At 34.5% G+C, this 23,816-nt stretch overlaps 1 protein-coding gene and 1 long non-coding RNA gene across 2 annotated transcripts in view; one reads left to right on the top strand and one right to left on the bottom strand.

Moving 5' to 3' along the window:
* LOC115232434 (diacylglycerol lipase-alpha) overlaps positions 1 to 23,816 on the top strand; it is a 241,456-nt gene that overhangs the window by 108,790 nt on the left and 108,850 nt on the right. Inside the window, exon 4 of the mRNA XM_029802306.2 lies at positions 16,119 to 16,290. Coding sequence (XP_029658166.1) covers positions 16,119 to 16,290 — 172 coding nt within the window. The remainder of the gene's footprint in view (positions 1 to 16,118; positions 16,291 to 23,816) is intronic.
* Positions 1,114 to 18,549, bottom strand: LOC118761939. The gene is made up of 3 exons (XR_004997746.1): positions 18,460 to 18,549; positions 11,370 to 11,374; positions 1,114 to 1,123 (listed from the first exon to the last, which is right to left on the bottom strand). It is a non-coding gene; the product is annotated as an uncharacterized LOC118761939 (long non-coding RNA).

Here is a 23,816-nt window from a genome sequence, read left to right as displayed (position 1 = left end):
GTACACCAAGGAATATTATGTATGAATTCTCATCTGTTCGGCATATTTTAAGTCACTGACAAAACCAAATCCAAGTAATTTGATGCTAATAAATTGTGATTATAATATTTTGTAATTTCTTTTATTAAAACAAGTCGTTAAGATCTAATATTTGCCCTTATAGCTTTAAAGTTCTACTTTTTTTTTTATTAATTTACCATTTTATTAGTATCTTTCTTTGAATTAATGGTGCCAGTCTTTTCCAGTAAATCTTTAGTACATTTATATAGATGACAGAACAGCTGTCCAAATGTTTTAGTGTTTTTCCTTTCACCATGTTTACTCTACACCTACATCTAAAACTTCATTACACTCTCCACCTGTTTAGCTGCTTTGCTTAATTGTTATTTCTTATCACACCAAGCATATTTTCTACTTCTTTAGCCAACTAAGAAGACATAAAACCTTGTTATTTTATTTAGATTCTTCTCTACTGAAACTTATTTCCTGATCTTCTTGGTTCATTCTATTAACATACATTTTAAATATACCAGTTATTTGGAGATCATTTTTATTCTTTTCCTTGGTTTCTTTTGCAATAGAGAAATGTTTGTTTTTATTTTATATATACATATATATATATATATATATAGTATACCTTTTATATATGTTTACAAATGCAAAGATTTCGTGAATGAATTCGCCTTGGCATCAAAACAAATAAAATAACAAAATGCATTTGTAAATTCAGATAACTTGAATTCAAAAACAAATACAGACTGACTATGTACATGTATTGAAAAATAATTGGTTTGGTGCCAGCATACTTAATGATAGGAACTCAGAATTTTTAACCCATTAAAATTACACCCATAGAAAATGAAGAAACCATTAGTTAAAGGTAGAGGAGAAATTCTAAATAATTAAAATTAATTGAAAATTGAACATGGGTGTATAGCGGAAAGATAGTCTGCTGTTTGGCAGTATGGTGGCAGTTCAGAAAAAGACTTAATCGTGTCAGATCTGTTCAGGGAAGTACCATACAGCCAGTGCTGCAAGAGCTGTCTAAGAGATAACTGAAGATTTGGTGAATATACAACACTGGTAGGTTTGACATCCTACAAGAATAACTAGAGGATGGTACCTAGCAAAGCCTTCTTTATGAAAGAAAATAGTCAAGCTGGTAGTTAAAATATCTTGACTCACTGTATTATGTTAACATCAGGGGTTATGAGAGAGAGGTTCAGATGAAACATCCATCCAAGGTCCAGAAAGCCAACACTATCTACTGGGCTCCTCCTCTACATGAAAAAAAAATTCAGTACCCTTTAATTTGGAGATGATACTCACTCAAGAGCCCATATCAGAGAAGTCAACATGTCTGATACAGGTAATATGAATGTGGTTATGTTCAAGTTGACAACCACCGTGTGTGTGTGTGTGTTTATGCATGCGTGTATGTATAAGTTTCTAAAGTTCTTACTAACAGAAACCTCTGTACATTTAGCTGCAATAATCTGACTGACTGCCCCACACCATATCTACCACCACTACTGCTATATTCTCATTCCTTGCCATTTGTATTTAATTGCACTGCAACTCCATTATGCCCAAACATTATCAACAGAAATTTCTTAAAATATTGTAAAATTGAGAGGAGGAAAGAGAATGTAATTAAATAGCAACAACAGTATATTAATGGTGCATTTTTTTGTTCAATACCAACAACAATTAAATATCAACAGTGGTATGTTATTGGGATGCAGTCAATCTTAACATGATTTTAACTCCAAATGTCAAGAGGACAAAACTTGTTTAGCATTCTACCATATATTAGTTCCTTTTGGCTAGGGACAAAGCCACTTTCCCCTATTTGGGTGAAAGATAAAGCAGAATTTAGGAAACAAAGACACAAAGTAAAGCTTCTTAATATTGATATGAAACATAAAGATGTTTGATGATGTATATATCAATTTTAGTTAATTAAATCAATAACTCTTAGAAATTTCATTATTATTTCAACATGATACATTTGATACTGCAATTTTGCTTCAAACAAACCAAAAGTATTACTGCTTTTACTAAATAACATACTAAGACAAACAAGAGAGAAGTATGGAGAAAAGGAAACCTGGAGAAAAATTCCTTTTAAACTAAATATGAATTTTAAGAAGCAATTCAGTTTTAGATTTCTATTTATTTGTGTTATTTCTTAAAAACCACAATTTTTGTTACAATGGCAACAACAATGATGTTGATGATACAGCCATAGCAGCATTTTTGTAACTCAGTTACTGTTTTTGTTTACCAAATGTGTGCAGTCAGTTCAGAATAGTAAACAGTTCAGTCTCTACCCCAGCAGAGAAGTTGCCAGAGAAGTTTAAGAACCAGTAAGAATTGTATACATTGGAGAACCAAAAATGGTAATTTCAGAGAGAGATAAAATACATTTCTTCAGCTCACAAAAAATAGTTACTCCTGACTAATTATTCCTTAATTGATCATAAAATTAAATTAGAATTTATTATTTTTCTTTTTTCATATGGAGGAAAAGAGATAAAATGTTGCCGTTTATACATTTCCTCTGATCATTAGTATAGTCTCTAAAATCATTCCTAGAATTGAAACCAGAAATATATATCTGCATTTCACATAGAGTGCAGATTGAAAAATATGAAATTCTTGAGAAATATTGGTAATTTAATGACTTCTGGATAGAAATTCATTCAATGTAATTAAATGGAAGCAATGTAATCAGAAATTGGATATTATAGTTTACAATGTGAACATTATCGTCTCTTCATTAATTTAATGTTGGACAGGAAGCTTTGTATTCTCTGCAAAGTAACGTTGACTGTGAATGCTGTATTTAGCTATAATCTGCTCGTGTTCTGAGCTGTCAATTATTGTTGCTGTGTGTCCAACTAAATCCAAGATGGCTGGCTAAACTTAAAATAGGTTTATAAAATATAATAGTACTTAATTGTTTTGCAGACTTTTGAAACAGAAGTATGCAATATAAATCATTGCTATTTTCTACATGACTTGCACAAAAATAGGAATTTAAAGTGAGACAGAATAGTTGCAACTTATCACATATCCTATGTCTTAAATGATACTTCAAATTAATAGAATTAAAAATAATTAGAAAATTAAATCTTCTTAGAAATAATTTGAGTTCAAGTGCATTCAAGCAGTTGTTTAAGTAGTTGTGAAATGGAATAAATGTCTTTTTATTTTTTTTAATGAAAGAGCTGTTAAAATATTTTTTTTATGTTAGAAAGAAGTGGAATATTAATTAGAATGATATAACAAACTTGTATAGATTTTATTTCAAAATTACAGCTAGATTCTTACCAACAATAAATTCATTGAGCAAATCTCTTTGATCTAAATTAGTTCTTATCACACAGTATTGTTGCATAAACATTTAAAAAGACAACCTGAATAAGCAATTCAATTATATTAAACTATATATATATAGGCATAGTTGTGTGGTTAAAAAGTTTGCTTTGCAACCATATAGTTCTAGGTTCAATTCCTCTCTGCAGTAACTTGGGCAGGGGTCTATTATTATTGGTTGGCCTGTGGTAATAATGTGTATTGAGCACTCCTCTCTCATACATCTGACATAAGCCAATATATGTACATACAAATATATATTTATGCATGTGCATGTATCATCATCATCATCATCATCATCATTTTTTTGGCATGGGTTGGACAGTTTAACAGGAACTGGCTAGCCAGAGGATTGCACCCAAGCTCCATTCTATGTTTTGGCATGTTTTTTACAACTGGATGCCTTTCCTAACACAAGCCACTTTTCAGAGTGGGCTGGGTGGTTTTACATAGCACCACACTGGCAGCATACACACACACACATACACTCACACACACATGTGTGTGTGGGTGTGTTTGTGAGAATGTTGAAATTTTGTGATCACATGAGCTGTGATTGATAATTTCTGTTGTCATTTCCCTATCAACAAATCCTCCAGAAGTTCTTTTACTTTTGAAGGCTTGCAGAAGGTGAGGGTTAGTGAAAGGAAGCACATCCAGCTGAAAACAATGCTTCAGTAATATATATTTGTTTAACCCATGCTACCTTGTAAAAACATATAAAATGAATGAGCAAACAAACAAGTATAATTTTATCAGAAACCAAATCTTTTCATTGGACTTCTTTCTGATATTGTAGTAAATTGATTATGTTTGACTATGTTTTCTCCATTTCAATTAAGAATTACTTTAGTATTGCTTTTCTCTGAAATTAATTTTTTATAAATTTAAAGATTAATAATTTGTTTTCATTTGTATTTATTTCACATGCCTAAAACTTAGGTGCCCCTGTGTCTGATGATGTATGAGTTAGCCAAAGTACTCTAGCAGGATCTGCAATGCTTATACACTTTGAACTGTTTTTATGAGTCAGAGTGCTAACTAGAAGCCCAACCGCTTACATTTAGGAAAGAGACTGTAAGTGGTCCACAAAGTATAGGGGGAGTTGTCTTCAGTTACAGATACCTGGTCATTGGTCTTGAGATTTCTCCATCCATGTTATTGGCTGTTGCAGAACTTCTCTGCTCACCACTAGGTGTACGAACACTACCCACTCATGCATTTTAGCCCACTAGATGAGGCAAAGTTCTGGAGTATAACACTTTAAGCCGGTACGTGAGTGGGTGAGTGAGAGTCAGTGGTAGCTGTTCATTCTACCAAGGGAGTTGTATGCTAGACACCTAAATTACTCTCCCCATGTTGAGACCCCCACACCCTTAATATGGGTTAAGGTAGCTAAAGATTCAAATAATGATAATTTTCCTATCTACCACATTTCTTTGTTACTTAGTCATTTCCTCCTCACCTACTTTCACCTGTTAATAACAGCTACTAACTATAATTATTCAAAGAAACTAGTTTCCAATGTAACTGTGTACTGATGCATTTTTATGGGCATGTGTAGTTAGTTGATGATTGTATATGAGCATTGTACATGTATGTGACCACTAGATTTTCTATGAACCATTGGATTATTTTCACACGTTAATTTCAACCCTTCACTTACTGAATGTTGTAAGAAAAAGAACTTAGAAGTTCTTTTTAGGTTAAAAAATTATTGTCATCATTTACCATTGGGTTGTCATGACCCAACCCTGGGAAAACAATAATATTTAGGCATCAGGAACAACATTCTCAACACTGTAATATCATCTTCCTCACTGTATCTTCATCTGTTTTATATCTAATTTTCTGTGCTAGGATGAATAAATTTGATGAGTCTTCTGACTGCCTAATTTTACAAATTTCTTACATCTTGCTTCAGTTAACTGTAAAGTTGAATGTTTTATGAGTACACAGTTCTTTCTTTATTTCAGCTATATTAGTTTATAACATTTTTCTCACAAAACAGCACATTTTCTTACTGATGCTGTTAGATCATTAATATTGAATTCATTAAGCAATGTCTATAATAACTACAGGCTATTTTCTTCTCAACTATTACTCAATTTTTACCCTAAATTCCTATTACACAAACAACAGATTATGTTTAGCCCAGCTCTTTCTAATTGCTGCCTTTAAAATTCCTGTTTCATTGCCATACTATATAATATTTTATTACTAGATACCCATTGTAATCTAAATTACCTAATCTAAAATGGAATTTCTTTCTGTCTACTTTCAGCAGATAATATATGCTTTGCCAAAAAAAAAACCCTCTTAATGCAATGCTCATGTCATAATGTGAATATATAACTTGTATTTAATAAGTCTTTTTTAAATGACTGAGTATTATTATACATTCATCCCAGTCAAAGAAAAAACAAAATTGTTTTTATTAGGAATTTTCTTTTTGAGAGCACTTATATTCATTGGATTAAAACATACATTAATTTGCTATGTAAATAGTTTTATGATTTTTTTTTAAAAAACATAAGAAATGGACACAGTAGCTTGCATGAGAAAAAACTGTTCAAATTATTTATTAGATGCAACTACTATTTAACTGGATTAAAGAAACTTGGTCAATTCATTCAGAGCTGAGAAATAGTAGATGAATATTTTTGAAATTGAATCAAAACAATTCTGCTAAAATAGTAATGTACACAATTTGGCAGAGTATCAAAAATTACAGTCAAGCAATTTAGATGAGATTCTATTATAGATGGCTTGTATTTATTGTTGTGAGCAGTTATGTTAGGAGAAAAGATGGAATAGGCTAGGGCTTCAAAATCAATAAGGATTGGCTGTGTACAATCAAAAGAACCATTACAGAAAATTGTTCTTTATGGATAACAGAAACATATGGCATAAGATCTATTTATTTAACTAACTATATAGCGTTTTATTGGTCTTCATGTGTATGTGTGTGTGCACATGCATGCATGTACATTCCTAATGAGTCTTTTTAACTGATGTGTGTGTGTGTGTGTTAAAACTGAGAGTTTGTCTCATTTGAGTTTCATGCCACTGCAATCTTCAGGTGAGAACAATGATTACAATAGCTTGAAGCTTGAATTGAAAGCCTAACTCAGTTTCAATAAAAGAAAGCATATCCTATACTAATTGTATTGAGCACTCCTCACTCATTTATCCAACATAATCTAACCTGTGTGTATATTTCCATTTTCCTGTTTTGTTATTCAACAACTCTGCAAATAACATTTCCACCATTTCATTTTTAATGAGGGTTTCAATCAACATATAACAGTAGCTATGGATACATATTGAATAGAATAATGGAATAAGGAGATGTGCTTCAAGAGGAAACAGCTAAGAGTTACCCTACCTACCTACCTACCTACCAACTTATAGGTATATATATATATATATATATATAAGGCAAATAAGAAAATGGAGAGGATAATCAATCAACAAACATCAGCCTGTAGACATTCATTTATATCTATTTATTAATTGATTACAATTGATAGGTGCAGGAGTGGCTGTGTGGTAAGTAGCTTGCTTACCAACCACATGGCTCTGGGTTCAGTCCAACTGCGTGGCATCTTGGGCAAGTGTCATCTACTATAGCCTCGGGCTGGCCAAAGCCTTGTGAGTGGATTTGGTAGACGGAAACTGAAAGAAGCCTGTCGTATATATATATATATATATATATATATATATATAAATATGTATGTGTTTGTGTGTCTGTGTATGTCCCCCAACATCGCTTGACAACCAATGCCGGTGTGTTTACGTCCCCGTAACTTAGCGGTTCAGCAGAAATGGACTGATGTAATAAGTACTGGCTTACAAAGAATAAGTCCTGGGGTCGATTTGCTCGACTAAAGGCGGTGCTCCAGCATGGCTACAGTCAAATGACTGAAACAAGTAAAAGAGTAAAGAGAGTATATGTATAAGTAATCAAAATATACAAATGAAATAAGCAAATAAATAGATAAATAAAAATAAAGAAATGAATAAGAATAAATGAGTGAAAAACTAACAAGCTCTTATGGCTGTTTCTACTATGGGGTTGCCCAATCTGCCAAGTTTTCTACATCATGCCAGTAATATACAGGGATTTTACAAAGGTTGAACAAACATTGGACAAGGGCTGGAGAGTGACTGAGTCCCAATATGTGAGGAGGTAAGGTAAAATGATAAAATAAAATAATAACACAATAAGGATAGTAAGGAATGGTAAAAACGTTAATTCCAAGGTCACTTGCAGGAGTAATTTCCTCTATATATTGATTGCCATTCTTTACTAATTTATGTGTAAGACAACATTCTCTTTATACCTTATATATTATTTTCTTTATAAATAAATATACACCTTACTAATATATATATATATATGAAGAATGTACTCCTCAACATAGATTAGTAGTTAGCGACTTCAGGATCAGAGCTAAATGGTTGCCCAGAAGAAGACCTGCTTGGAGGAGAAGGGTCTGGAAGCTTAAAGATCCTGCAAATGGACAGAGATTTAGAGACATACTACTCGAAGCCTTTGACAAAATAGAAGGGGATATAGCTTCACTTAATGTGGAAGGCAACCGGAGATTTCTACGGGACAATCTGCTGACAGCCACTGACCAGATCTGTGGATGGAGCAAAGTACCATCTCGACCCAGAGTAACATGGTGGTGGAACTCTGTGGTCAACAGGGCTATAAGACAAAAGAGACAGGCTTGGAAGGACTGGAGGAACGGTGGTAGCAGGGAATTGTATCAGACAGCCAGAAGGGAAGCTAGGAGACAGGTTTATTTAGCCAGAGGGGAAGTGGATAAGAAAAAATTTGCCAATGTTCTGAGCCATGAGGATGAAAGACTTGAGGTATTTCGTGTTGCAAGACAGTGTGTGAGAGAGAATCGTGATGTGGTAGGAGAGAAGTGTGTTCGCATGGATGATGGTTCACTTGCGCTAAATGAGGATGCAAAGAGAAAGGTTTGGAGATGCCACTATGAAAGGTTGCGGAATAAAGAAAATGAATGGGATAAAGAGAATCTGCCGAATGTTGACCCAACAGAGGGACCAGCTATCCGAGTTGATAGTTCCGTGGTAGCTAAGGCAATTAGAAGCATGAAGACAGGGAAAGCCCCAGGCCCATCAGGAATTACTGCAGAGATGCTCAAAATATCTGGCGGTGTCGGCTATAACCTAGTCACCCGTATAGTCAACCAGGTGATACACGAAGGAGTCATACCCAATGATTGGTGTAGCAGCATACTAGTCAACTGCTACAAAGGTAAAGGTGATGCCCTAGATACAAATAATTACAGAGGTATCAAGCTGTTGGATCAAGTAATGAAGGTTACGGAGAGGGTCATAGCCCAACTAATTAGAGAGAGAGTTAGTTTAGATGAGATGCAGTTTGGGTTCGTGCCAGGGAAAAGTACCACTGATGCTATATTCCTGGTAAGGCAGCTGCAGGAGAAATACCTAGCCAAAGATAAGCCCCTGTACCTGGCTTTTGTTGACATGGAGAAAGCTTTTGATAGGGTCCCCCGATCCCTTATCTGGTGGTCAATGAGGAAACTAGGGATAGATGAATGGCTGGTGAGGACTGTGCAAGCCATGTACAGAGATGCCGTAAGTAAAGTTAGGGTTGGCAACATGTACACAGAAAAATTCAAAGTAGAGGTTGGGGTCCACCAGGGTTCAGTACTCAGCCCCCTCCTATTTATCATAGTCCTCCAGGCAATTATGGAGGAATTCAAGACAGGTTGTCCCTGGGAGCTCCTCTACGCTGACGACCTTGCTCTTATTGCTGAGTCACTATCAGAGCTGGAGGAGAAGTTCCAGGTGTGGAAGGAGGGTTTAGAATCGAGGGGCCTTAGAGTCAACCTAGCTAAAACCAAAGTACTAATAAGTAGGAAGGTAGACAATCCACAAATGTCTTCAGGAAGATGGCCCTGCTCGATCTGTAGAAAAGGTGTAGGTAGAAACTCTATAAGATGTACCCAGTGTAAGCTATGGACACATAAGAGGTGCAGCAATGTCAAAGGTAGGCTAACTGGGAAGATAGTTTTTGTATGTGGCAGATGCTCAGGAGTATTAACCTCCGAAAATCTGCAGAAAATAACTTCCGTCACTTTCCAAGGGGAAAAACTAGAAGTAGTTGATAGCTTCCGTTATCTAGGTGACCAAGTCAGTAGTGGGGGTGGGTGCGCTGAAAGTGTAACTGCTAGAATAAGAATAGCCTGGGCAAAGTTTAGGGAGCTCTTACCTCTGCTGGTGACTAAAGGCCTCTCGCTCAGAGTAAAAGGCAGACTGTATGATGCATGTGTACGAACAGCCATGCTACATGGCAGTGAAACATGGGCCGTGACTGCCGAGGACATGCGTAAGCTCGTGAGGAATGAAGCCAGTATGCTCCGATGGATGTGTAATGTCAGTGTACATACTCGACAGAGCGTTAGCACCTTGAGAGAAATGTTGTACCTAAGAGGCATCAGTTGTGGTGTGCAAGAGAGACGATTGCGCTGGTATGGTCATGTGGCGAGAATGGATGAAGATAGGTGTGTGAGAAAGTGCCAATCCTTAGCAGTTGAGGGAACCCGTGGAAGAGGTAGACCCAGGAAAACCTGGGACGAGGTGGTGAAGCACGACCTTCGAACTTTAGGCCTCACTGAGGAAATGACCAGCGACCGAGACCTTTGGAAATATTCTGTACGTGAGAAGACCAGGCAGGACAAGTGAGCCCAGCCCACTTATGAATGCCTTTCCTCCCTTGGACACAAAGACCTGTTGAGGCAAGCGAAGTCGATATAGAACCTCATCCGACGACAGGCACCCATGCCAACCCCCTTTGCTTGCGAAGACATGTTGGGGCAAGCGAAATCGAAATCGAATTGAACCAGCCAAGATCCCTGGTCTGGTGGTACGTAAAAAGCACTATCCGACTCGTGGCCTATGCCAGCGCCGCCTCCACTGGCTTCCGGGCCGGTGGCACGTAAAATACACCAATCTGACCGTACGACAGGCACCCATGCCAACCCCCTTGCTTGCGAAGACATGTTGGGGCAAGTGAAATCGAAATCGAATTGAACCAGCCAGGATCCCTGGTCTGGTGGTACGTAAAAAGCACTATCCGACTCGTTGCGTAAAAAGCACTATCCGACTCGTGGCCGATGCCAGCTCCGCCTCGTCTGGCTTCCGTGCCGGTGGCACATAAAATACACCAATCCGACCGTGGCCGTTGCCAGCCTCGCCTGGCACCTGTGCAGGTGGCACGTAAAAAGCACCCACTACACTCACGGAGTGGTTGGCGTTAGGAAGGGCATCCAGCTGTAGAAACACTGCCAGATAAGACTGGAGCCTGGTGCAGCCTTCTAGCTTCCCAGATCCTCGGTCGAACCGTCCAACCCATGCTAGCATGGACAACGGACGTTAAACGATGATGATGATGATGATATATATATATATATATATATATATATATATATATGAATACACCAGTTTTTCCTTGGGATTTTACTCCATATATTTCTAAGCATTTATTTTAAGCACTCATTTATTTTTAAGCACTTATTTTTAAAAAATTACCCATGAGTCTTAATCCATATACCTATTAGTATTTGTGTATCAAGGTGTATTCAAATACACCTATGACTGTATACCCTATATTTCTATCCCTTCACCTCCAACTTAGCCAGAATAACTCCCATTGTAATTGTAATTAATTCTATAAGTTTTCAATTTTATAACTTCACAAACTTATACTTTCTCTATAATTGAAATTAGCCTCAACCTTATTTTAAGTATCTAAATATATTTCTATATCCCAAAATGGGAATACAATACACAGTTACCCCTTCAATTGTGGTCTATCAGTCTGAATACATTTTCATTCTTTCATTTTCACCTTTGCTTTTCTATTACAGACAATTACTTGCAAATTTGAAAGTATAACTTAGATCTATCCATAATGGAATAACATTTCCTAAATCTTACTTTAGTACACAATTTCTCTCTGCATTTTAATATGATAATGTACTAATCGGCTACCTCCCTCCAATAGAGTCCAGTATTGTTAATTTTTTCATTCATTGCTTCATCCTTTATTTTTCTCATTCAGGCTTGTAGATTTGATATATATCTCAGATATATAAAAAAAAAATAATATATCCATAACCGTAGGTATTATTCATTGCCCATTCATTAGGTAAGGCCCCTTAGACAATTCATTCCTTAAATATTTTTATGTTTTGTTTTTATTTGTCTTGTATTTTATTGATATATTTAACAGACCTGAACAATGCCTTTGTTTTCAAATATTAGCAGACCATTTAAGTTGTAGGATTAACTATGGCCTCACCCTACTTTTCATAGGGGTATTAGGATGAGGTTGTTGTTAATAAGTAATAACATTGCACTAAAGTTTTACCCAAATTATTCTTTCATTGATATACTTATGTATTTATTTCCCCAAAGAAATTCACATTAGTTACTTTCTCAATTCTTTTTATAATGCTCTATCAAATAGCAGTTAGCCTCTAACTTTTGACCCCTGTGATGTGCTATACCTTGTTAAATGATTTGCAGATATTTAAAACAATAACAAAAGTATCAAAGCTGCTATCCAGTGCCTTACTTAGCCTATGAGTAGTAACCATTTGTTAGAAGTGGATCTGACTTTATACTGTTTGTTAATAAAGAAATTGGCTAATGATGAGCTTGTTAATGATAGATTCAAACAACTTAACTATTGGTGCTTGATAGACTAATTGGTGTATGTTGAGATGGGAAGGAATGTCCACCAGAGCTTTTTAAAACTGAGTAATCTACAGACTTCTTCCATGAACAAAGAAAATCTCTTTGCAACAAATCTTGAACAACATCACTAGAATTGGGGAGATGTCAGAAGAAAGAGTTTTCAAATGACTGGGGTTTGATCTGGGCCAATAGCTTTTGATGGATCAATATCATTTATAAGTTCAGAAACTTCTCTGAATGATATTCTAAAGTCAGAAATACAACAGTTAGGTTGAATGGAAGATTCTGACAAAGAATGGTTAAAGGCTTCCAGCATGGAATTTGATGCAAAGTTCTTAACTTGGCTTTGTTTGAGGACAAAGAGATTACTTCAGGACTATTGATGATTTTAGGAATAGATTTTCATGATTCAGTATTCTATTCCAGTCAGAGCAATTTTACTTATATTGCAATATACTTTATATCCTGACATTTACATCTCAATTACCTGTCTACTTTCTCTTATAAATTGGAAACTTCATTATATATGAAATTATTTTTGACTAAATGGTATTTTGAAGAATCTTATATTTTCATGCCAAAATATGTATAAAGGAAATTTTCTTTGCTGAAATGTCACTCAGAAATCTTGTACATATTTGACTTTCTCCTTAGCAAATATTTATGAATCAACCACTTTATTTCTTATAGTCTTTCAATAATAATGTTCTTTCTTTTCTAAAATGAACTTCATTTCATTCATATTATAGCATTAACTTCTATGTTTTTGAAAATATGGATTTCTTAATATGCATAGAGCCTTAAATGAGAACCAATTAACTTTGAGGATGAATATAATATCTGAGGATGAATGTAATTGAATGGGATACTCACTTGCAAACATGCAAATTATTATCAAGGAAGAGAGGTATATAAATTACATCCAAATGTCAAGTTAACTGACCAGGTATGAGCACCAGGCAGTGACAACCAAAATGACTGACCAATATAGATGAGAAAAAATTATATTTATAATCCCTGAAGCCTAGATAAACTGACCAACAGCCTTGCTCCAAACCAGTTGTAATGAAACTGTCTGTGACCAGATTGAAGTTAGTGTGATGAAAATGTTGATACCAAATAATAAATGTTTATTTTATTTGTTTTTGAATGGTTGAAATGTATCTTCCTTGCTGGAGCAGTTTTAGTTTCAACACACATTCTAAGATCAAATCACTTGCCAGACAAATACATTTCCAAAAGTTGTGTTTATTCAGCCACAAGACACACCCAGTTGCAGAAGCATAACAGTATAATGATTTTTGCCCAAAATTCCACCATAAGTTGATACAGTCTCCTAATAGTTAGACCAAGCAAAAAATGCAGTCAAAGAATGATTAAATCAGGGAAGTATGTAATAAATAACTAGATAGAAGTTGTGCAAGTTTGGAAAGAAAGTAATCCAACAGATTAAGTTGATGATAATGATAGTAATGATTATATTTTAAGTATGACATTGGTGGGAAGTGATAACTTTAGCATCAAGACTAAACAAGAATAATAAGCAATATTGACAATGTATGCTTACAAGAAGCACATGGTTGAGATACAAGACTATTGCAATAAATTAATACTGAACACTGCATTTCAACTGTCATGGTTTACCTTGACAAAATATATTTTATTACTTGCCTCGGTTTGCTTAGCTGAATACAGGTATCACAGCCAATTATATGAACAGTAAGTGGTAAATATGGCATTCATGTATAAAAATACACACTCAAATCACTTGCATGCTAGTACCAAACAAATATCCACTTCTGTAATTTACTTGCATTGAAGATTTCATGCTCTTCATTGCCACTAGCATATGAATTCATCTTCTTCATCATCATCATCATCATCATAATAGTTTCAATGTCCATTTTATTGTTTGCATGGCTCATTGATGCAGATTTTGTATGGTTTGATGCCCTCTGTGTTGCCAACCCTCACCTGTTTCCAACTGAGGTAAAATTTCCCCATGTCTAGACATGTTTTCATGGAAGATTGCACAGTGGTGACACTTGTTTACAACTATCATGCAATGTCAACCCAAGGGGAGAGTGACACCTACAGACCCACATATACTTACACACACACACACACATACAACAAACTTCTTTCAGTTTCTCTCTACCAAATCCACTCACAAGGGTTTGGTCAGACCAGAGCTATAGTAGAAGACATAGAAGACACTTGCCCAAGATGCCATGCTGTGAGACTGAACCTGAAACCATTTAGTTAGGAAGCAAACTTCTTACTCACAGTCATGAATCCCAGTACATTAATTATAGTCCTTTTGCAGTTCTTTAATATATCAAAAATTGTTGTGTCCAACTCCAATTCCAACAAATTAATGTATCATCTCAGATGAAACATTTACAGTAGCATTGCTCCTTTAAACCAGAATCTTAGTTTTTTATGAGTTGCATTTATCTTTGCAGTTGACCTATTATTTCTCTTTACAAAAACCATATTTAAAGCAAAATTATATTTAATCCTGTTTTAATTAAATTCTAAAACCTTGTCCTTTCTTCTAACTTCAAGACAATTGCATTGTTTGTTTGTTTTTTTGTCCTATGTTATTGTTTACCTTCCAAGTCAGCCCTGGTTGAGCAGACCTCTCTTCATAAGCATTCTGCTGTGACTATCTTGGCTTTTTCTTTAGGTATAGTGCATCTAGGACTGTATTATCCAGTGTATTTCTTTTTAAGATAGTAGGTAGGATTTGAAGAAGATTTGGCTTCTATTTTTAGCAGGTTGTGTAACTATTCAGAGACTCCTTTGTGGGCATGTTTTATCCTGGATTTGGTAATTTATGCACTAAATTACAAATGAATTTTAGGGTCTCACATCCAAAAATAATGGAGAAGCTCTGTTGTTTGATGAGAATGTTCCATACAGTTCTATATTTAAGATATGAGGAATTATTTACATTATTTACAATTGATAGATATTTGTCCTCATCTTGTTTGTTGAGAAATAATAATAACATCGAAAACTACCTTAGGAATTAGAACCCAGGTTTGAAATTTCCCCAAGACACCTCATGAAGGCTCGAGGATATATCAGTCGAAATGTGTTAACAACAAACAAGATGAGGACAAATATCCGTCAAATGTAAATAATGGAGAATGATCCAGTTGTTTAATCAACTGAATTAATGTGTCAATGGCTAAACATCCTCAAACATGTGTACCCTTAATGTAACTTTCAGGTAGAATCAACATGACACAGTGTGTGTGAAAAGGCTGTTTCTGACAGGCTTCTATACATATTCCATTTATCCAATTTCACTCATAAGATTTGGGTCACCCCAATAACATTTGTTTAAGATGTTCCATTGTAAGATTGAACTTGATTGTGAAAGCAAAATTCTCAAACATTCAGCCATACTGCACCTACCCCCTTCAAAAAAATAACATAGTTAATAATGTACATAAACAATACATTATTTTTAACTGAAATCACCAGTAAGCTTGTGTCTGCCTTAAAAATATGTTCTCCATCACATTTTAGACATGAATGGTTGTTATTAGGAAAGTATTTCCTTTATATTTTATACCAAGGTTTCATACAATTTTACATTACAGCAGAGATGACTGAATTATTTTATTTTATTATTTAGTCTGGTAATGTTATAGACTAGACTGTAACATATTTAATTGAGAAATAAATGTTGTGTGTGTGAGTAGTGGAAAGTAAGTGTGACTAAGGTAGATGTTCTATGAAAACATAGAAAGAACTATAAGCAACAGAACATGAATATGTTTAGAAAAATGTTTCATTATATCCCCTAGACATATAAATACAGACAGTAATCATTAAACTGGTCTAACCAACACTAATATAGAGAACAAAATAAAATAATTACTTCTTAAGTTTGTCTGATTTTTTTAATGAAGTTTCATTTGAATAAAATTTAAATTCATATTTTTGTTTGTTTTCAGGTGTTATAATTTGCAATTGGGGCATCATGTTAAGTGTTGTAGTGTGTATTTGGTGTACATTTGATACAGCTGGTAGAAAGTGGGTTAAAATGAAACGTTTTCAAGAGAGTCTTAGAAGAAAGCAACGTGATCGCAAACACCAAAATTGTGTAAGACGGAACTGGCGACAAAGGTTTGTATTTGGTATTTTAAATATCTTTGATGCATTTTAATCATCTTCTGAAAATTCTAATTATTTTTGTGAATGTTAATTTTTTTTTAATTTGATATTTTTTTAGATATGTTTTGGTATTATTATGACCACATGCACAAAACTTAACTTACACCATACTTGTTGAAGTGGTGATGAAAGAATCACTAAATAAATAAATATACATAGGAAAATATAACTGTCTAGAGAACAAATAACATTTAATGCCGGTATCTTTACAGGATCAGCTAGAAATAATAGTGATGCAAAAAATCCAATATTAGTGAACAACTAACTTTATTTTCAATTCTTTATAAAATATGGGAGACAGCTCTGAACATGTTTTGCTTTTATCTAGGCCTCATTGGCAAAGCATTATATACTAGTACATTAGCACTTATAGCCTTATAAATTTATGTTCTATAATATATATAATATTTATCTTCCTCCCATTGTATTCTTTTTGATTGGTATATTTTTCCAATATTTTTGGTTGTTAAAATTGTTACATATTCATCAAGCTACTGTCCTGGAATCATTTTTATTTTGATTTCGGTCAGAGGTTGGAGAGAAATGTCAAAAACTTTCTCAGACTGAAAGATATGGACTTTGGGCTATATTATCGTTAACTGTGAGATCTTGCAAGTTGGTGGTTGGAGGAAAAATACAGGTAGAGATAAAGAGTAAATTGTTTTAGCTGCATGTCATTAATGACTAGCAATGATTTTGTAAGGTTAGTTTGTTTTCTTAAGATGTCTGATGTTGGTGATGTATCAAACTGTTAAATCATTATTATTGTAAAATGTGTGTGTGTTTTTTATAAAAGATTCCTGTTCATAGATAATGTACATGTCTAGCAATGGGTGTTGAAGTGTTTAGAGGTTGTGTATATATACATGATCTGCTTGCAGAAGATTTAGAAATGTAGGCAAGGCCAATCTGTGCACATGGCAGCTGGTTAGTTGTTAATGTAGAAGAGTATGGGAGAGATAACTGAATCTTGAAGTAATTGATTTGATGGAATGAAGGTTGGAGGGGCATTAACACATGTTTATCATTGTACAGCAAGTTATTTATTATGATTAAAATGAGAGTCTAGGTAGGAACTCCATTGCATAACATTTATTCCAAATACTAATTTTGCATATATTATACAAATTTATTGAGCACATTTTTATACACATTTTTATTGAGAACATTTTTGTATATTATACAAATTTATTGAGTAAATTTTCTTTCACAAACTGTTTATTTACTTTTTGTTTCACCTCTTCAACTAACATAAAATACAAAATATGAATATGTAGGTGTAGTGTGGTTATAGTTGCAGGTGTGGCTATGTCATTAAGAAGCTTGATTCCAACCATGTGATCTCAAGATGCTTAGCAGCTTGGGCAAGTGTCTTCTACTATAGTTTCAGGAACACCAAAGCCTTGTAGGTGGATTTGATAGACACAAGTTATTGTGTATATATATGTATGTACATATGCATGTATGTCCATATCAACCTTAGTCTTGACATCCTGTAATGGTTGTAAACAAGCATCACCATTGTTGTTTGTTTCCAATCTTCCAGGAAAAACACTCTAGCTATGAGAAAATATTGCCTTACTTAAAAACAAGTGAGGGATGGCAACAAGAAGGACTTACAGCAATAGAAAAGTCTGCCTCAACAAATTCCATTTAACTCATGCTCACAGTTTCTTTGTAGGAAGAATATGAATAATTAGAAAAAAAGAAAATTCCCTGTACACACAGATATACATGCATGACAAGCTTCTAAACAGTTTCATGCTGCTCTCATGGCATTGGAAGCCCAAAGCTACAATAAAAGACATTTACCAAGTTGCTCTGCAGTGGAATCAAACCTAGAACCACGTAGTTTTGAAGCAATTTCTGAACCACAGCTATGCCAGTACCTTCACAGCATAACTTCTTTTGATGATAAAAGCAATTCCAATATTGTAACAAATATTGATATTTTGAATCAATAGTTTATTATTATTATTATTATTATTATTATTATTATTATTATTGAAGCCATTACATGCTGCATTAGTTAGCAGGATGTTGCCTTGAGATTTGGTGACACCAAGTTTCCTCAAATCTGAAGGATCTTTCTTAAGATTCTTGCAGGATACAAGTTTGCACTTCAGGTCAACAATGCAAGTCTCAATTTTAATATCTATCAGTCTTTTAGGTAGCAGTTTGGGTGTTGTACCAAGTTCTCCAATTACCGTAAAAATAATTGTCATCTTAGTTTTCCATAACCTCTTCATCTTTCTGGCTAGGTCATGATATTTTTTTCAATTTCTTTAGTATCCACTCAGTTATCATATGGTATTGCAAAGTCTATGATCTTACACTCTTTCTTTCTTTTTTTTTTTATATAAATATCTTTCCTTTTGTCCTTTACAATCATATCTAGTCTTTTCATAAAATCTTGTAATTATTGTTTCCCATCACACCTTCTGGCCCATGTTCATACTTTGTTTCTGTTACTTTGAATGCATGTATTTGGCTAACATCCCAATGCATTCTTTCACCTACACAGTTATGCCTACACTTATACTCTCTTTATACTAGCTCACTGCATTCACTTAAAAGGTGGTTAATTCTTTCATTTCTTTTCCCACAGGTTCTGCGTTTGCTCTCTGAGTTTTATCATTCTTTGCCTTTTATCAGTTTTATTCTAACAGCTAGTTGCTGAACAGCTATAATTAGCAATCCAGTTTCTCACTTCAGGTTTCCATCCATTAGCCACAACCAACATTCTTTACTTTGAACATCCTTGGTTTGTTGCATGAATTAGTCATGTAATTCTTTCTCTTTCCAGCTACTTTTCTTGTTACTCCTTCTATTCTTGAATTCTCCTGTTTTTTTGGGGGGAGGGGGATATTTCTAGCTGCTAATCATATTCTTTCTTCACTACACATTGAATAGCTTTTTAATCCCAATAGCAAAGTGCTAATAGTGTCTTCTGCATTTAGCAATCCTCTGTTTTCTTCCTTTTTTATTAGGCAGAGCCCGTCAGTATTAGTTAGAGTGATGTGCATTGTTTATTGTTATTGGGAAGTTGCACTATCCAAAAGTTGAGCATATATGAACTTCACCAATGAAAATGTGCAAACACTAAATAAAACACTGGAACTCTGTTTATATCACAGGGAAAGAAAAGAGAGGAAAGAACAACTTCCTGATAGAGTACTTGACTCACTGGAAACTGAAAAATCATTGTGTTAGATTTAACTCTTCTTAGGAAATGATAAAAATGTCGGGGTTTATAAAGTGTATGTGTAAGAAGACAATTTTAAATATCTGTTCATTTCTACAAGAATAAAATATATTCAATCTAAGCCTTTCAGTAAAATTTTATTGACTTCATGAATTGCTCCAAGTCTAAGTAAGACTTAAATAAAGCTCTGTTTTTTATTTCAATTATTTTTAATATCATTTTGGAGCAGTGAGTTGGCAGAATCATTAGAGTGTCAGAAATGCTGGCTTGCAGTATTTCTTGTTCTTTACAATCTTTCATCTCACCAGAGTCAATAAAATAAAATACCAGCTAAGTCCTGGGTTTGAAGGTATCAAATCACCTTCTCCTCTCAAAATTGCTGACCTTATGTCTAAATTAGAAACCATTATTAGTTTGTTTGTGGGTTCATATCCAGCAGGTAGTCTCCAATCATTTTTTAATTTATGCGTCATTTTTATTTCAATATAGTATTGCCATTATTTCTAGCTGAATCCACTTTAAAATTCACCTTTAAAATGATTTATTTCACCATTATTAATACCATTTTTCTTCAATGTGTAATATATAAATGTTATGTTTATTTTGATTGCTGTTCCACATAACCTGATGACTTCTCTGCCTGATTTTATTTTCCTTTTAATATTAGTATTTTCCAACCTCATGTGATATATGTTATATCTATTATAATGATTGGTGTTCAACATACAATAAATGCAAGCAAACTATTGAACTGCAACTATTAATATTAAAAAATAATGAATAATTTATAGAGAAACCTTATTAAAAATTTACAGATCTCATTTTATCATTCCTTGATCAATTTCCTTGATGACTGCATGCCAATCCTTTCAATATTTCACCATGGCATTTATTTTGAGTAAAGCTTCAACAATGACCTATCAAGAGGAGACACAAGTGCAGAATTCCTTTTCTTTTTTTTAATCAGATAAACCTGATAGACTTTGATTTGGAATTTCGCCAAATGCTCAAAATATTTTATTACATAGCAAGAATTATTTATTCCTATTAACATAATCTTTTCTTTCATGTTCACATTTAATGATGCTTGTTTCTTAATTTGTCATCACTGGTCAAAATACATGTTACTGCTTTGATTATTTTTATTCTCTATTTATATTTATCATAGAAGTACGTACATACATTTCGCCCGACCATACAACAGGTTGTACTGGGTTACATGTTACCAGTAGCACTCGAAAGTGACCTGACATACATGCATGCATACATACACACACACACACACACATACATACCTAGAAAGATAGAGTCAACAGATGAGAACCAAAGATGCTCAATATAGAGAAAAATTTCATAGTGCTCATATGATTTTAACTCCTGATATCTTTATTGAAGACTAAGTCCATTGGGTAAAGGATGGTTATAAGAGGAATCTAGGTGAGCTAATATGGAGATAATGATGCAAATAAACAAATAAAACTGCTAAGGTTAAATATATAAAATATGATGGGTACCCAAAAGTAAACAGAAATGTGCTCTATGGGACAAACCCATTGTAGTTCAGGCTTCTGCCACTGGAAGCCACTTGATGCAACCCTCAAGCAACAGTCTGCCAACTGGTGTCGTTGAGTGAAGTCATACTGCCATGGGGTGTGTCTTAGTTTTGCAGAGTTTCTCCCTGTTTGTCAATTTCTGCAATGGCTGAAGTGAAGGGACAGCGTGCTTCCATGAAATTCTGTTTTCTGCTGGGGAAAACAGTGACTGAAACAGTTGTCATGCTTCAAACAACTTATGAGGATGCTGCCACGAGCAAAACACAAGTGTATGAATGGTTTTCACACTTTAGGAATGGTCACTTTTCACTTGAAGACCCACCTTATTCAGGGTCACCGTCGACCTCTTGAGCAAATGAAAACATCACCAAAATTCATGAACTGATTTTAGATGGCCATTGCTGAACAATTGATGAACTTGTTGATATAACTGGTATATCTTGGAGCTCCTGCCAACGAATTTTGAGCAAGCAATTGCAAATGAAAAGAGTTCCAGCAAAATTTGTACCTCACTTGCTCACAGATCAAAAGCAGTCATGACTGAATGTGTGCTGTGAACTGAAAGAACAGTTGGAAGTTGATCCAGACCTTTTTCCAAAGGTCATCACTGGTGATGAAAGTTGATGCTATTGCTATGACAGGAACGAATCAGCAATCAAGTCAGTGGAAGCACTCAATGTCACCACACCCCAAAAAAGCACGCCAAGTGAAGTCCAATATTGAAACGATGCTGATTTATTTCATTAATGCAAAAGGAATTGTCCACACAGAATTTGTTCCTCCTGGTCAAACTATTGACCAGACATTTTACTTGGCAGTTCTGAAGCATTTACAAGATGCAGTGAGATGAAAACGTCCCAACTTGTGGCAAAGTGGAGAGTGGTGGTTTCATCATGACAATGCACCTGCGCACATCACCTTGGATATGAGACAGTTTTTGCCAAAAATAGCATGACCTCACTCACCCACCTTTCCTATTTGCCCAATCTCGCTCCCTGTGACTTTCTTTTGTTCCCCCGAATGAAAAGAGTCCTTAAAGGAAAACGTTTTGCAGATTTGGAAGAGGTGAAGAAAAGAACAACAGAAGCATGAAAAGGCAACACTTCACAAGAGTTCCAGGACTGCTTTGAACAGTGGAAAACATGACTGGACCAATGCATTACTTCAAATGGAGAATACTTTGAAGGCAATAAAAGTGTAAATATGTAAAACTAAGTGAATAAATTAGCATTGCAAAATTCTAGTTTCTCTGGGTAACCCCTCATATACATACATATATACATGTAAATGGAGAGAAAACAAAGACTCTAAATATTCAGATAATGAACATCCGTGCATGAATACAAGGTTTGATCAATAAGTATCCAGACTGTTGCCATAGTAATGAAGCTAAAGTACACAGAGTGAAGTTGCTTGAACTCTGCTGTGCATACACACTAAGTTTTAATGTTCTCGCTGGCTCCTGTTGTTTACAGCAGTGCTTGGAAGGATAGAGAGATATATATATATATAATCATCATCATGATTTAATGCCCATTTTCCATGCTTGCATAGATCAAACAGAATTTGTTAAGACAGATTTTCTATGGCAGGACTCCCTTACTATTACCAACCCTCACCTGTTTCCAAGCAAGGTAATATTTTCCATGGTCAGTCATGTTTTCTATGAAAGACTAGAAATGAACAACATCACTTATATGACAGTGATGCTCATTTACAACCATTTTGTGATGTCAGGACAAGGATACACAAGAATGCGCCCACACACACACATACATACATACAATGGGCTTCTTTTGGTGTCCATGTACCAAATCCACTCTCAAGGCTTTGGTTGGCCCAATGGAAGTGAACACAGGATCACATGGTTGGAAAGCAAGTTTCTTAGCCACACACGGCTTTATGCAGTGGTAAAAACTCAAAACGACATCTCTAACTTTCAAATTCATATTGATTTCTTTTACTCTTCCCACAAAGATCAATTTCATTATTTCTTTCTTTATATGTAATGAGTCTTGCTTCAGATAGCAAAATGTGTTTGAATTGTAAATAAATCAAAATATAATGTGTGTGTGTGTATACATAACATTGTATGTATGTATGTAATCTAGGGGGGATGCAGCAATATGAATTAGTCAAACTACTTATAAGAAAAAAAAGAACATATTATTCAAAGCATTATCTGTTGAAGACGTAAGTGATAGCATTGATTTTTAGCTACAAGCTAGTTTATATTCAACATCTTCACTTAATTCAGTCCTGTTACTTGATATGAGAATAATGGCCAGAATAAACAAGTTACTTAAAAGAATTACAAGCATCATCAAATCTTCAAAGTGAAATCACCATTTATATTACCTCATAGAAGACTTGAAAATCTTTATATAAATATACATTTTCTCTGGAGCCTCCACCTGTGAAATGTGATGCCATCAGAGGCAGCATTTCATATCAAGCAATCATCTAAATGGCTCAGTTTGTCATTATATTTATTGTTGCACTTTAATATCTTTGTCAGTTGATATTTATGGTATTCAGTATGATCAACGTTTCAATAATGAATAAAAATGTAAAAACAATAAAATAGATTGTAGAATAGTGCACTAAGCATAATTCTCTCATTCATATAATTCATTTTTATTGCTTGTTACAAATGCATAGAAGTAGTACGTACATAATGGATTCAGAATTAAAAACTAAGAGCTGTACCAGAATAAATT

This window comes from Octopus sinensis, linkage group LG2 (assembly GCF_006345805.1).
Source record: "Octopus sinensis linkage group LG2, ASM634580v1, whole genome shotgun sequence".
Classification (NCBI taxonomy): domain Eukaryota; kingdom Metazoa; phylum Mollusca; class Cephalopoda; order Octopoda; family Octopodidae; genus Octopus; species Octopus sinensis.
The sequence above is the reverse complement of the archived record's forward strand: the minus strand, read 5'-3'. Positions and strand labels throughout refer to the sequence as shown.